General features: G+C 38.0%; 1 protein-coding gene across 2 annotated transcripts in view; it reads right to left on the reverse strand.

The window, feature by feature from the left end:
* The window catches only part of mdn1 (midasin AAA ATPase 1), a 181,032-nt gene that overhangs the window by 138,602 nt on the left and 28,535 nt on the right, over positions 1-13,895 (reverse strand). For both annotated transcript variants that reach the window (XM_063040373.1, XM_063040372.1), the window contains exons 19-21: positions 13,145-13,241; positions 9,274-9,387; positions 8,467-8,614 (exon numbers count right to left, since the gene is read on the reverse strand). In XM_063040373.1, coding sequence (XP_062896443.1) covers positions 8,467-8,614; positions 9,274-9,387; positions 13,145-13,241 — 359 coding nt within the window. The remainder of the gene's footprint in view (positions 1-8,466; positions 8,615-9,273; positions 9,388-13,144; positions 13,242-13,895) is intronic.

A 13,895-nucleotide genomic window follows, 5' to 3' on the forward strand; every position in this document is an offset into this window, starting at 1 on the left:
CAATGAATATAAGCCTAGCCGATCCAGTCTTTCATCAGATGAAAGTCCTGCCATCCCAGGAATCAATCTGGTGAACCTTCTTTGTACTCTCTCTAGGGCAAGAATGTCTTTCCTTGGATTAGAGGACCAAAACTGCACAACAATACTCCAGGTGTGGTCTCACCAAGGCTTTGTACAACTGCAGTAGTACCTCCCTGCTCCTGTACTCGAATCCTCTTGCTATGAATGCCAGCATACCATTCGCCTTTTTCACCGCCCGCTGTACCTGCATGCCCACTTTCAATGACTGGTGTATAATGACACCCAGGTCTCGTTGCACCTCCCCTTTTCCTAATCGGCCATCATTCAGATAATCTGTTTTCCTGTTCTTGCCACCAAAGTGGATAATCTCACATTTATCCAGATTAAATTGCATCTGCCATGAATTTGCCCACTCACCTAACCTATCCAAGTCACTCTGCATCCTCTTAGCATCCTCCTCACAGCTAACACTGCCGCCCAGCTTCGTGTCATCTGCAAACTTGGAGATGCTGCATTTAATTCCCTCGTCTAAGTCATTAATATATATTGTAAACAACTGGGGTCCCAGCACTGAGCCTTGCAGTACCCCACTAGTCACTGCCTCCCATTCTGAAAAGGTCCCGTTTATTCCCACTCTTTGCTTCCTGTCTGCCAACCAATTCTCTATCCACATCAATACTATACCCCCAATACCGTGTGCTTTAAGTTTGCACATTAATCTCCTGTGTGGGACCTTGTCAAAAGCCTTTTGAAAATCCAAATATACCACATCCACAGGTTCTCCCCAATCCACTCTACTAGTTACATCCTCAAAAAATTCTATGAGATTCGTCAGATATGATTTTCCTTTCACAAATCCTTTTTTTTTTAATTTTATTTTTATTTGGATAAGGAATTCACAATTATCATGTACTTTTTTCACACATATAACCTTTTCCATTTTTTTATATGTATAAAACTACAATTATTTATACATTCTTAAGTACACATTGAGATGATATAAAAGCAAAATAAACATTTAAATAGATAATTAGGTACTGTGGTAAATCTAACCTATTAGGCTAAGTAATGAAATTAGTTGTTAAGAAAAATGGTAATAATAGTTTCCATACAACCCTTCTGGACCATTTCCACTGGTCCAAAATGTTGCATACAAGCCTATATACCAACCATTGTAGGTGTTTATATCCCAATTTGTTCGTGCTTGTTCCTGCCCGCAGACATAATTATCCAATCCTTATGTACTTATTTACTTAATTTTTTCTTTTTCTTTTTATCCCTTTCCCAAATCTTTCCCTTTACTTGTGTTAATTCTCTATTTTCCAAAAAAACAACAAACATTTAGACTAGGGGTGTTTACGTTAGCAATATTACTGTGTTGATGAGAAGAGCAATATAAATCATTAGGAGAGTCATCTAAAGTCTGCTCGCATTGGGGTTATATATTCAATCCATTTATTCCAGATTTGATAAAATGTTTCTTTTTGAGTTCTCAGGGAGTAGGTCAACTTTTCCATTTTAAATATTTCCAAGATAATTTCGTACCAATCTTCTAATGTAGGTGTTATTGGATTTAGCCATTTTCTAGTGATTGATTTCTTACTTGCCGCTAAGAGGGCCTGCAGCAACTTTATATCTTCCTTCTGTTCAAGGAACAATACATGCCCCAAATAGAGCGTCTCAAAGTTCAGAGGTATCTGGGACCTAAGTACCTTAACTAATGTTCTATGAATACCTTCCCAAAATAGACTTAATTTAGGGCAATCCCAGAAAATATGAAAATGATTTGCCTCCTTAGAGCCGCACCTTCTCCAACACATCACATTTGTATCTTTATATTTTTCCTGATATGGGGTCTTGAAGTATCTTATAATGTTTTTCCAACAATGTTCTCTCCAAGTCAAAGAATTAGTCGAGGACCATTGAAAGCTGCAGATTTTCCCCCAAGCCTCCTCTGAAAGTACCAACCCCGCTTCTTTCTCCCACTTCTCTTTAATATACAGTGTATTTACATTTTTAGCATGGGAGAGTGCATTATATAGGTGAGAAACTGATTTACTAGGTATTGAACTGCAAGCCGAATTCAGAATCTTGAAAAATTCTAATTCTACTGTTGATAGGTCTGTATATCTACAACTCTGGTTAACATAGTTTCGTATTTGAAGGTACCTAAAAAAGTCATTATGTTCTAGGCCATGTTTGTCCTGCAGGATTTGGAAACTTTGTAATACTCTTTTATCTATAAATGAGAAGTAGGTTGTAAGACCTTTCTTTATCCATAGCTCAAATCTTTTATCTCCTCTGTTGGGAAGGAATTCGGTATCATATGCACACCATCTAAAGAGTTTTAGCATGTTATTAATTCCACATGAATTAACCACCTTCTGCCATACTTTTAATGTAAGATTTATCCAAGCATTATTAGATTTTTCCAACTGGGCCATCAATCTTTGTCAGCTATTGAGGCCTGAAGAGGAAAGCTGTCAACTAATCCAAATTCTATTTCCTTCCATCTAGCCTTATATTCCTTATTACACCAATATAACAGAGGGGTTATCTGTGAGGCATAAAAATAATTTCTCAGGCAAGGAAGAACCATACCTCCTCCTTCCTTCCCTAACTGTAAGGTGTTATATCGAATTCTAGGTTTCCTTCCTTGCCAAATGAAGCGGGAAATCCATTTGTCCCATTCCCTGAATTGATTATCATCCACCTCCACTGGTAAAGTACGGAAAAGATATAATAACCGAGGAAGAATATTCATTTTTATAGTATTTATCCTTGAATTTAAACTTAAAAAGGGGATAAGATTCCATCTATGCATATCTGCTTTTATCTCTGAGATTAATGGCCCATAATTTACCTGTGACAGTGTTGAAAGATCCTTCGGCAGGGTTATTCCTAAATATTTTAATGATTTAGCTTCCCACTTAAGATCGTATGTATCCTGCAATTTTTTGGATGGTGTATAATTTAGGGACATAACCTGCGTTTTCTTTACATTTATTTTATAACCTGATATTTTCCCAAAGTCATCCAACAGTGTAAACAATCCTATAAATGATTTTTCTGGTTCACTCAGATAGACCAAAACATCATCTGCGAATAACGCCACTTTCTGTTCAATCCCTGCCACCTTGATACCTTTTACGATTTCGCTCTGTCTTATTAGTTGGGCAAGTGGTTCAATATATAGCGCAAAAAGGAGAGGAGAAATTGGGCATCCCTGTCTAGTGCCTCTCTCTAAAATGAAGGAGTCAGAGAGGTCCCCATTTATCTTAATTCGGGCTGTTGGGCTGTCATACAGAGTCTGAATTACTTTAATAAACCTTTCTTGAAAGCCGAATCTTCCTAACACTCTGTATAGGAATGCCCAACTAACCGAATCAAAAGCTTTCTCAGCGTCCAATCCTACTACCATTGTCTCTGTCTCCTTCTTATTAACCTGTTCTAATATGTGCAGAGTTCTCCTTATGTTGTCCTGTGTTTGTCTTTGTTGAATAAATCCAGTCTGGTCTAAATGGATTAGGCCAGGTAAAAGCTTTTCCAATCTGCGCGCTAATATAGATGTAAATAGTTTGTAATCTGAATTAAGAACACTAATTGGCCGATAATTGCCACATTCTAGTTTATCTTTACCCTCTTTAGGAATAACTGAAATAATCGCTTCTCTCCAGGAAGGTGGAGTTTCTCCTCTCTGCAAGATCCAATTAAAGGTGTTAAGTAGTAATGGGGCTAACTGTGTCTTCAGGGACTTGTACCACTCTGAGGTAAACCCATCAGAACCCGGGGACTTTCCAGCCTTTAACCTAGAGATGGCCACGTTCAGTTCTTTGACAGTTACTGGTTCTAATAAACTTTCATTTTGTAAATCTGTAAGTTTAGGTAGATCTAAAAAATTCAATACACTGTCTATATAGGGCTCATTGGGGGCCCGGGGTTGGGAGTACAGCTCTCGATAATATGTTTCAAAACTCTCTTGAATTTTCCCTATTGTACTCTCCACAAGCTTTGTCTTTGGATTCTTTATTTTATGAATTGTATTGTCTGCTTGTTGTTTCGTAATTTATATGCTAATAATCTAGCTGATTTACCTCCTACTTCATAATTCTTTTGTCTCAGGTAAAGAAAATTTCTTTGAGTTTCCAACATATAAATATCATCAATTTCACTTTGCAATTTCCTAATTTCCTGTTTTCGATTTGAATTACTTTTGTTGCTATCTCCAACTTGAAGTTGTTTTAATTTTCCTTGAAGGTCTGCTAATTTTTGTGCATTGATTTTTTTCATGTGAGTAGTAATGGAAATAATTTTCCCTCTCAGTACAGCTTTCAATGTATCCCATAAAATCACTGGTGATGTTTCTCCCGTGTCATTAAGGTCTAGATATTCTTTGATTTCTCCCCTTAGTCTCTCCATTACTTTCGGGTTATTGAGTATATGTGAGTTTAGCCTCCATAGTGTTTTCCTCATTTTCCTTTCCAGGATTATAGACATAGAGACTGGGCTATGATCCGACAGATCAATTGTTGCAATATTACAGTTTTTTATCCTGAGTCTATCTGTATTAAAGATAAAGAAATAGTCTATCCTTGAATAGGCTGAATGAGGGAAAGAGTAATATGTATAATCTTTACTAGTAGGGTGTAATTCCCTCCAGACATCTATAATTCCCAACTCCTCCATCAATGAATTCACTTTCCGAGTCAGAGGTTTATTCTGAGTAACTATTCTTGAAGAATCTAATATAGGATTTAATCTAATATTAAAATCCCCTCCACAAATTACTACCCCTCGAGAACTGACCATTAGGTCAAAAATGTGTCTATAAAATGACCATTCACTACCTGGAGGAGCATAAACATTCAGCAATGTTATTTCTGTACCTTCTATTCTTCCTGTGATTTTTACAAACCGTCCTTCTTTGTCTCTAGTCTCTGAAATATGTTCATAATTAAGAGTACTTGATATTAAAGTAGCTACCCCTCTTTTGTGACTCAATTTATATGATGAATAAAATACATGCTTAAAGCCCATTCTTTTTAATTTTCCATGTTCAGATTGGCTCATACGTGTTTCCTGGAGGAAAGCTATTTGTACCCTCTCTTTTTTCAATTTAGACATAATCTTATTTCTTTTAATTGGATTCAAAACCCCATTAACATTATAGGAAATTATTTTTACCAATTCAGTTTGCATTTTTCTCTAGTAGAAAAAAAGCACTCTCCTTTTCTAACCAAACAGTAAGCAATCCCTTCTCAACAGTAAACCAAGACATATAACCACACCCTAGACATTTCTGAACGTATAACATTTGAAAATTTTTCCCGACTTCCCACAGTGAGGCCTGAGCTCCGACCCGCCTCAGTTCAGAGGGATAACCTCTATCTTCACCCTGTGTTAGAGGGCCCTCAGCAGTTTGAATAATCATAGAGAATTTTCTCCTATTTATCTCTCGACCATATTGCTATCATTCAAGTTATTCCGTCTAGTTTATTTTCAGTTACCAGTTTTCATTTTACTTTTAAGTCCGATTTACTCTTTTCAGTCATTTCTCTTAATTAATCTGTATTCTCTGTACATTCGCGTCTGAATATTTGCAGCTTTTCCTTGTAGTTTGACACTCTGTTTCGAGTGGAGCGTCCTCGCCCCACTAACTGCCACGACTTCTGCCGAATCCTCTGCAGTAGCGACTCCGGTTGGCTGATAACTTTAATAGGTAGTCCCCGGTCCGCCAGGTCCAACGTTGCCTCCTCCACCGTAGCGTAAGTTTTTGTCCCTTCGTCGTAAAAGACTCTCAGCCGAGCTGGATACAGGGTCTGGAATCTGATGTTGTTTTCCTTCAGGACTCTCCGTGTTTCCGTATATTCCTTCCGTCTGGCAAGAATCCCCGGTGCGTAGTCGTGGTCTAAACTGATTTTGCAGTTGTTCCACATGAAACCTTTCTTTTGCCATGCTCTTTTAAGCACCTCTTCGTTCGTTCTGTAACTGAGAAATCTGATCAGAATCGATCTGGGCTGGGCGCCTGCCGGAGGCTGTGGTGCCAACGCGTGGTGAGCCCTTTATATCTGTAGGTTTTTTGCGGCCGGTATATCAAGGTTCTCTCTAAGCAGCTTCTCCACGAAGGGAATCATCAATCCGGGTTTCACATTTTCCCTTCTCGAGCGGCCTTCTTGATCTATTAGCTTCCACTGGAGCTGGTCTTGTAGCTTCAGCATTTCTGCTATCACTTCCTCGGCGTTTTGTAGCTTCTCTTCAATTCCAACAATCCTCGCTTCAGCTTCATCTATCCGCGAGTTAGTTTTTACTATTTCTCCTTTAATATCTTCCAGCTGTTTGCTGTTATCTTGTCGGAACTCGCAAATCTCTCCGAGAATCAAAGACAGAGTCACCGATTCCCCCTCATTATCTCCGTCCTGGCTTGCCGTCGGGGAGCTAGGCCCGTCGCCTTGCTGCATCTCTTTATGTTTATCAGCCTTCGAAGCGGACTTTTTATTCTTGTTCTTAGACATCATCCTTGCCCCTTTTATTAATATAGTTATGCAATATTAAGTATTTGTCTAAATTCGATTTTGGGGCAGTTTACCTTCTTTTTTGTCGAGAGACCTTTTCCTTACGCCGCCATTCCCTTGATGACCCGGAAGTCCCCCCAGCATACTACAATTCTAAGGAAGAGCTGCCCATCCAATGTGACATGTTACGTACCCCGTAACTGGGTTGCCAAACCAGCAGAAATGGATCACTCAGTTGGAGTCTGGAGTACTAGAACTAAGAAAGTTTTATTAAAGAAACAAGCAACACAGTAATCAAAAGAGCCATGCTCTTTTAAGCACCTCTTCCTTCGTTCTGTAACTGAGAAATCTGATCAGAATCGATCTGGGCTGGGCGCCTGCCAGAGGCTGTGGTGCCAACACGCGGTGAGCCCTTTCTATCTGTAGGTCTTTTGCGGCCGGTATATCAAGGTTCTCTCTAAGCAGCTTCTCCACGAAGGGAATCATCAATCCGGGTTTACCTTCGGTTCCTTCGGGAACTCCGTAGATCCTCACATTTTCCCTTCTCGAGCGGCCTTCTTGATCTATTAGTTTCCACTGGAGTTGGTCTTGTAGCTTCAGCATTTCTGCTATCACTTCCTCGGCATTTTGTAGCTTCTCTTCAATTCCAACAATCCTCGCTTCGGCTTCATCTATCCGCGAGTTAGTTTTTACTATTTCTCCTTTAATATCTTCCAGCTGTTTGCTGTTATCTTGTCGGAACTCGCGAATCTCTCCGAGAATCAAAGACAGAGTCACCGATTCCCCCTCATTATCTCTGTCCTGGCTTGCCGTGGGAGAGCTAGGCCCTTCGCCTTGCTGCATCTCTTTATGTTTATCAGCCTTCGAAGCGGACTTTTTATTCTTGTTCTTAGACATCATCCTTGCCCCTTTTATTAATATAGTTATGCAATATTAAGTATTTGTCTAAATTCGATTTTGGGGCAGTTTACCTTCTTTTTTGTCGAGAGACCTTTTCCTTACGCCGCCATTCCCTTGATCTCCTTTCACAAATCCATGCTGACTTTGTCCGATGATTTCACCACTTTCCAAATATGCTGTTATCACATCTTTGATAACTGACTCGAGCATTTTCCCCACCACCGATGTCAGGCTTACCGGTCTATAATTCCCCGGTTTCTCTCTCCCTCCTTTTTTAAAAAGCGGGGTTACATTAGCCACCCTCCAATCCTCAGGAACTAATCCAGAATCTAAAGAGTTTTGAAAAATTATCACTAATGCATCCACTATTTCTTGGGCTACTTCCTTAAGCACTCTGCATCAGGGCTCTGGAGAGTTTTACATAATAGAGAGAGCTGGGGTACAAGTACATAGTTCCTTGAAAATGGTGACATAGACAGAGAGGGCGAAGAAGCCACATGACAAGCTTGCCTTCTTCATACAAGACACGGAGTATAAAAGTTGCGATGCTGGACAAGACTGAAGTGAGACTGCACTTGGAGTACTGTGTGGCAATCTGGTTGCATAGCTAAAGGAAGAATGCCACTTTTTGGAAACGGTGCAGGAAATATTTACAACGCTCTTATACACACACAGGCGCACGCGCACACACACGCAGAAAAGGGCAGTGGATATATGGAACAAGCTGCTGGAAGAACTGAGACATTGGTGCAATTACAAAATTTAAAAGATATTTATACGGGTATGGATAGGAAACGTTTAGGCAGGGATATGGACCAAACATATGGGACTAGCTCAAGTAAGCACTTTCATTGGCATTGATGAGTTGGGTTGAAGGGCCTGTTTCCATGTTAAGTTACTCTGGTGACTTGATTTTCATCTGACAGACTAGGCCTAATATGCTGAATACTTACAGCTGAAATCACATTCAGTAACACTAGTTGTAACTCAGGTCTGCAATATTTAAATTAACCAGCTTGATATTTATCATTACCTCATATAATGAGCGTTGAATGTTGTTGTAAGAGTTCAGCGCAGAAAATTTGAGAGCACGGCAGAGAGTCCGAAGGCTGTAGTGGGGCCTATGTCCAGTTCCATCCATTAACTTAACATCTGCCTCCTTACGCACAGTTAAGTAAAACCTATTAAAAGCAAGATGAAGATATAATGCAGACCATACTACAGTTGTCCTGCAGTATGAAATATGCTGTCAACCTGATAATATTACAGAGTTGATGAACCACATATTCATATAATATCGCGTCTAAAAACAATCCATTTAAGAGATACTACCAAGGTAAAGCATTGTTTTCTAGACATCATGTCCACATTTTTACCATTCAGATTTCATACTATCAGAAATCATAGAAATGCATAATGATGAGACAGAGTGGTTCCAGAGTAAAATGATAACAAATCAGAATGGAATATAAAAAGGTATAATTGACTGTATTGGGTGAAATTGCATCCAAAATGTCTGACACTGTATCCTTTCTATCCTGCTCATTTCAGTTTGTTCAACTGTATTGCATTGCCTTTTGTTTTCAAATTTAAATCCCTTGCACTTTTCACAGACTTTCCTCTACATCTTAAAACAGATCCAGTTTTTCCTCTATTTCTGTTAAGAAGCTATCAGCCTGCAATAATACTATTTCGCTCTCCACAGTTGGACTTGCTTGATATTGCTGAATTTTCAATTCAGATTTCCAATCTTTTGCTTTCACTTTAAAATACCTTTCACTGCATATTTCTTGCATACATTTCAAAATCTATAAACTAAAAACATTCAAGTTGTTCTTACTCAATGATCCCTTGAATAGTTTTCTTGCTGACATTTAATCCCTTTAGATAATCAGATACAAGGATTCTGAGATCTCCTTCAGCTTCCAGTTCATCAACATACAGTTCTGTAAACCTGTAAATATAGAAACCAGCATATGCACCAATTAGATATTTTTTTTAGAACATAAATCAGGAACAAAATAAATAAGGTTGGTAAGGGAGTAGAAAAGGACCTGCACAAAAGGTTCCAAACAGATTACTGCACGACATTGCAAAAAGTTCAAAATTCTTAGGTGTCAATAACATACAATTAGGTTACAGAAAACAGCAAGTCAATTGTTCAAATAGCAGAGCACTCCACTTCCAAAGGAAGACAAATTGAGTTAATTCAATGCAGAATAACAAAGTGATTCCTCCAACCTAAAATCCAGAATATGTAGAAGGAAATATTTCAACATATGCAGGAAACCATTTGCTCTTTATTATCAGTTTTACAAACTGGGAGTAATATCCAGGTTGTTAAAAAAAAAATACAATAATCCAAAAGACACAAGGAGCTGTAATTAGACTCACCTATACAAGCAAAAATGATTTTAAACAGAATGATGCCACAGTTTCAGCAAGATAACATACTGTATCTTGATCTGCCTCCATGAGAAAATTTAGTTCATTTAACTTATCTATATTAATTAAACCAACCCTTTGTTTTTTTTTCATGAAAATAGAATACATATTTTTTCCTTTTTAAAAGATAAATGCTCAATCAGTTTCTCGCCTATATAATGCACTCTCCCATGCTAAGAATGTAAATACACTGTATATTAAAGAGAAGTGGGAGAAAGAAGCGGGGTTGGTACTTTCAGAGGAGGCTTAGGGGAAAATCTGCAGCTTTCAATGGTCCTCGACTAATTCTTTGACTTGGAGAGAACATTGTTGGAAAAACATTATAAGATACTTCAAGACCCCATATCAGGAAAAATATAAAGATACAAATGTGATGTGTTGGAGAAGGTGCGGCTCCAAGGAGGCAAATCATTTTCATATTTTCTGGGATTGCCCTAAATTAAGTCTATTTTGGGAAGGTATTCATAGAACATTAGTTAAGGTACTTAGGTCCCAGATACCTCTGAACTTTGAGACGCTCTATTTGGGGCATGTATTGTTCCTTGAACAGAAGGAAGATATAAAGTTGCTGCAGGCCCTCTTAGCGGCAAGAAATCAATCACTAGAAAATGGCTAAATCCAATACCACCTACATTAGAAGATTGGTACGAAATTATCTTGGAAATATTTAAAATGGAAAAGTTGACTTACTCCCTGAGAACTCAAAAAGAAACATTTTATCAAATCTGGAATAAATGGATTGAATATATAACCCCCCAATGTGAGCAGACTTTAGATGACTCTCCTAATGATTTATATTGCTCTTCTCATCAACACAGTAATATTGCTAACGTAAGCACCCCTAGTCTAAATGTTTGTTTTTTTTTTGGAAAATAGAGAATTAACACAAGGGAAAGATTTGGGAAAGGGATAAAAAGAAAAGGAAAAAATTAAGTAAATAAGTACATAGGGATTGGATAATTATGTCTGCGGGCAGGAACAAGCACGAACAAATTGGGATATAAACACCTACAATGGTTGGTATATAGGCTTGTATGCAACATTTTGGACCAGTGGAAATGGTCCAGAAGGGCTGTATGGAAACTATTATTACCATTTTTCTTAACAACTAATTTCATTACTTAGCCTAATAGGTTAGATTTACCACAGTACATAATTATCTATTTAAAATGTTTATTTTGCTTTTATATCATCTCAATGTGTACTTAAGAATGTATAAATAATTGTAGTTCTATACATATAAAAAAATGGAAAAGGTTATATGTGTGAAAAAAGTACATGATAATTGTGAACTCCTTATCCAAATAAAAATAAAATTAAAAAAAGATAAATGCTCATGAACTTTTAAAAAAAATTAATGATGTGGGTTAACACTGGACAATAAGTTGTATGTGGTATTGATAAAATTAAAATCGCTGGAAAACAGAAATGTACTGCATACACCTGTAAGTGTCTTCAGTGTATTGCTATTTAAAGTACCAATGGGTATCAAGGAAGGTTTTCTACATATGGCAGCAAGTTACAGCAATATATGATCAGCAATATTTTAAAATATCTATACCAATTAAACTCTCAAGAAAATAATAGAAACATAGAAAATAGGTGGAACCATAATGCTGTAAAACAAAGTAATACATATCAAAATAAAAGGCTGAAGAATGCATACACAATGGAGAAACACTCAAAACTTTAGTAAAATACAAAGAGCTCATCAGTGAAACAAATCCCTGCCTAAGGTACACTGGACTCTCAGAATTCACCTTTTTTTAAACACCAGAAAGTTCTACAGATGCTGGAAATCCAAAGTAACACAAAGTGCTGGAAGAACTCAGCAGATCAGGCAGCATGTATAGAAATGAATAAATAGTCGACATTTCAGGCCAAGACCCTTCTTCAGGACTGAGAAGGAAGGGGGAAGATGGCAGAATAAACAGGTGTGGGGGGGGGGGAATAATAGGCTAGCTGGAAGTTGATAGGGGAAGCCAGGTGGATAGGGGAAAAAACAAAAATCAAGGGATCAGGGGCTGTTGAAGAAAGAATTTGATAGGAAAGGAGAGTGGACCATAGGAGAAAAGGGAAGGAGGAAGGACCCCAGGGCAAAGTAAAAGGTAGTTGAGAAGAAGTAAAAGATCAGAGTGGGAAATTGGGGGGGGGGGGAAAAGAGGGATTTATTTACCAGAAGGAGAAATTACTATTCATGCCTTCAGGTTGGAGGGTACCCAGACAGAATACAAGGTGTTGCTCCTCCACCCTAAGGGTGGCCTCATCTTGGCATATGAGGAGCCATAGACCAACACATCAGAACAGGAATGGGAATGGGAATATGGGAATTAAATTTTTTGGCCACTTGTGGTGTAAGGTGCGAAGGTGCACATTTTTCCATACTTTTTAGAAAATATATAAACAAATACTAGCAATAACCAGTATACTGAGCAACAGTCTGTAGGAGAAGAATTCATGCAGGTTCTGAGTACTCAGTTCAGTAGCTATTCACTAGCAGGATGTTGATGGTGCTAGCCGCCTCTGTCAAGTGCAGCGTCAGAAGAATCTCTACTGACAACAGAACTCCCTATCAGAAGCATAATGATTAACAGCTGTCAATGAAGGGGACACCAAACTGGATCTTCAACTATCATATAAACAAGCTTAGACAACATTCAAGAGCACAATGGAGCACCAATTTAAAAGTGGATTCAGAGCAAAATCATGCCGTTACATATTACAAAGAGTCTTAGTAACAGATGGAACCAGAAAGAATGAAGCAGGCTAACAAGAGCAGTTGAAGTGGATAGTGTTTAACTGGTGGTTCCATTCAACTTTCAGGCTTCACGCAGTTTACTGGAGATTAACCAAGTTAGGTTTAACTCACAGCTAAATATTTGTATTAAAAAGAGAGTGCATATCAACATTATGATTGACTTTATACCACAATGAGCTTAAAAGAAATTGCTTAATCTTTAGAATAAAGTTACAAAAGTATAGAAACAAGATTGGGTGCTTTTCTGCTCCTATATATTCTGAGTAAAGAGTTCCTATTTTCATGCAAACTCCCTTTCACAGATCTTGTAAGCTAAAGGCTATCATTTCGGAATGCTTCAGGTATATTTTACTATGTCAAGTACTTGAGACTCAATACGTGCCCATCAAGTATATTCTGTTCAACCCATGATTTCTTGTCAAGCATAATCCAATTTTTAGGCACAAATTTCTCCATGATTTCTTGTGGAGGAAGGACAAAGAGGGGGAAAAAAAAATGCTTTAATTACCGATTTCGTATGCCTGGTGGCAAGTTTCTCTTTCCTATATCTGTTGCTGGATTCATGCAGGCAAACAAGCGAAACTCTGGGTCACGGTGTATGGGCTCTACAATAGGATAGAGATAACAACTATAGCAAAAATACATGGGTAACAGAACTACTTTGTAATTAATTACTCCAAATAAAAATTGCCCCTTAAATGATCCAGCAACCACAAAGAAGGTTTTACCAAGCAAAAATAAACATGTTGCAAATGTTTGGAAAAGGAGAAGGTGGCTTTGACCCACAAAACTCCATCTAGTCCAGTTAGGTCTTAAATATATGCTTCTTTAAGAAAGTTCAGGCAACTCCTCGCCTAACTATTGCGCACAGAATTCAGACCAAGAGGCCTGGAAGCAAATTGGCTCCCAACTTAGATATGTATGTTATTTCCCCATGCCATATTACAATAAAAGTCTGATAATCCACTATACTATTGTACAGAAATTCCAATGATACAGCATCTGGATTACCAGATGACAATTCCTGTGCCCCGTTTATCATACCAAGTTCATAGAGTAATTATATTACTGTGTAATATAGAAAACATTTACAAATGCTGAAGTATTAAAAGGATAATGTCCTATCTTCCAGAAACGTGTCATTCTGGCACCAAAATCTAAAACATGCCAGATTAAGAGTTTTACTGTATTCTGACAACATTTGGAAAACCGGCCTAGAAGTTTTAGCTTTATGAGAAACAAGTTATCAAGTATAATAA

Source organism: Mobula hypostoma, chromosome 2, assembly GCF_963921235.1.
Source record: "Mobula hypostoma chromosome 2, sMobHyp1.1, whole genome shotgun sequence".
In the NCBI taxonomy this organism is placed as follows: Eukaryota; Metazoa; Chordata; class Chondrichthyes; order Myliobatiformes; family Myliobatidae; genus Mobula; species Mobula hypostoma.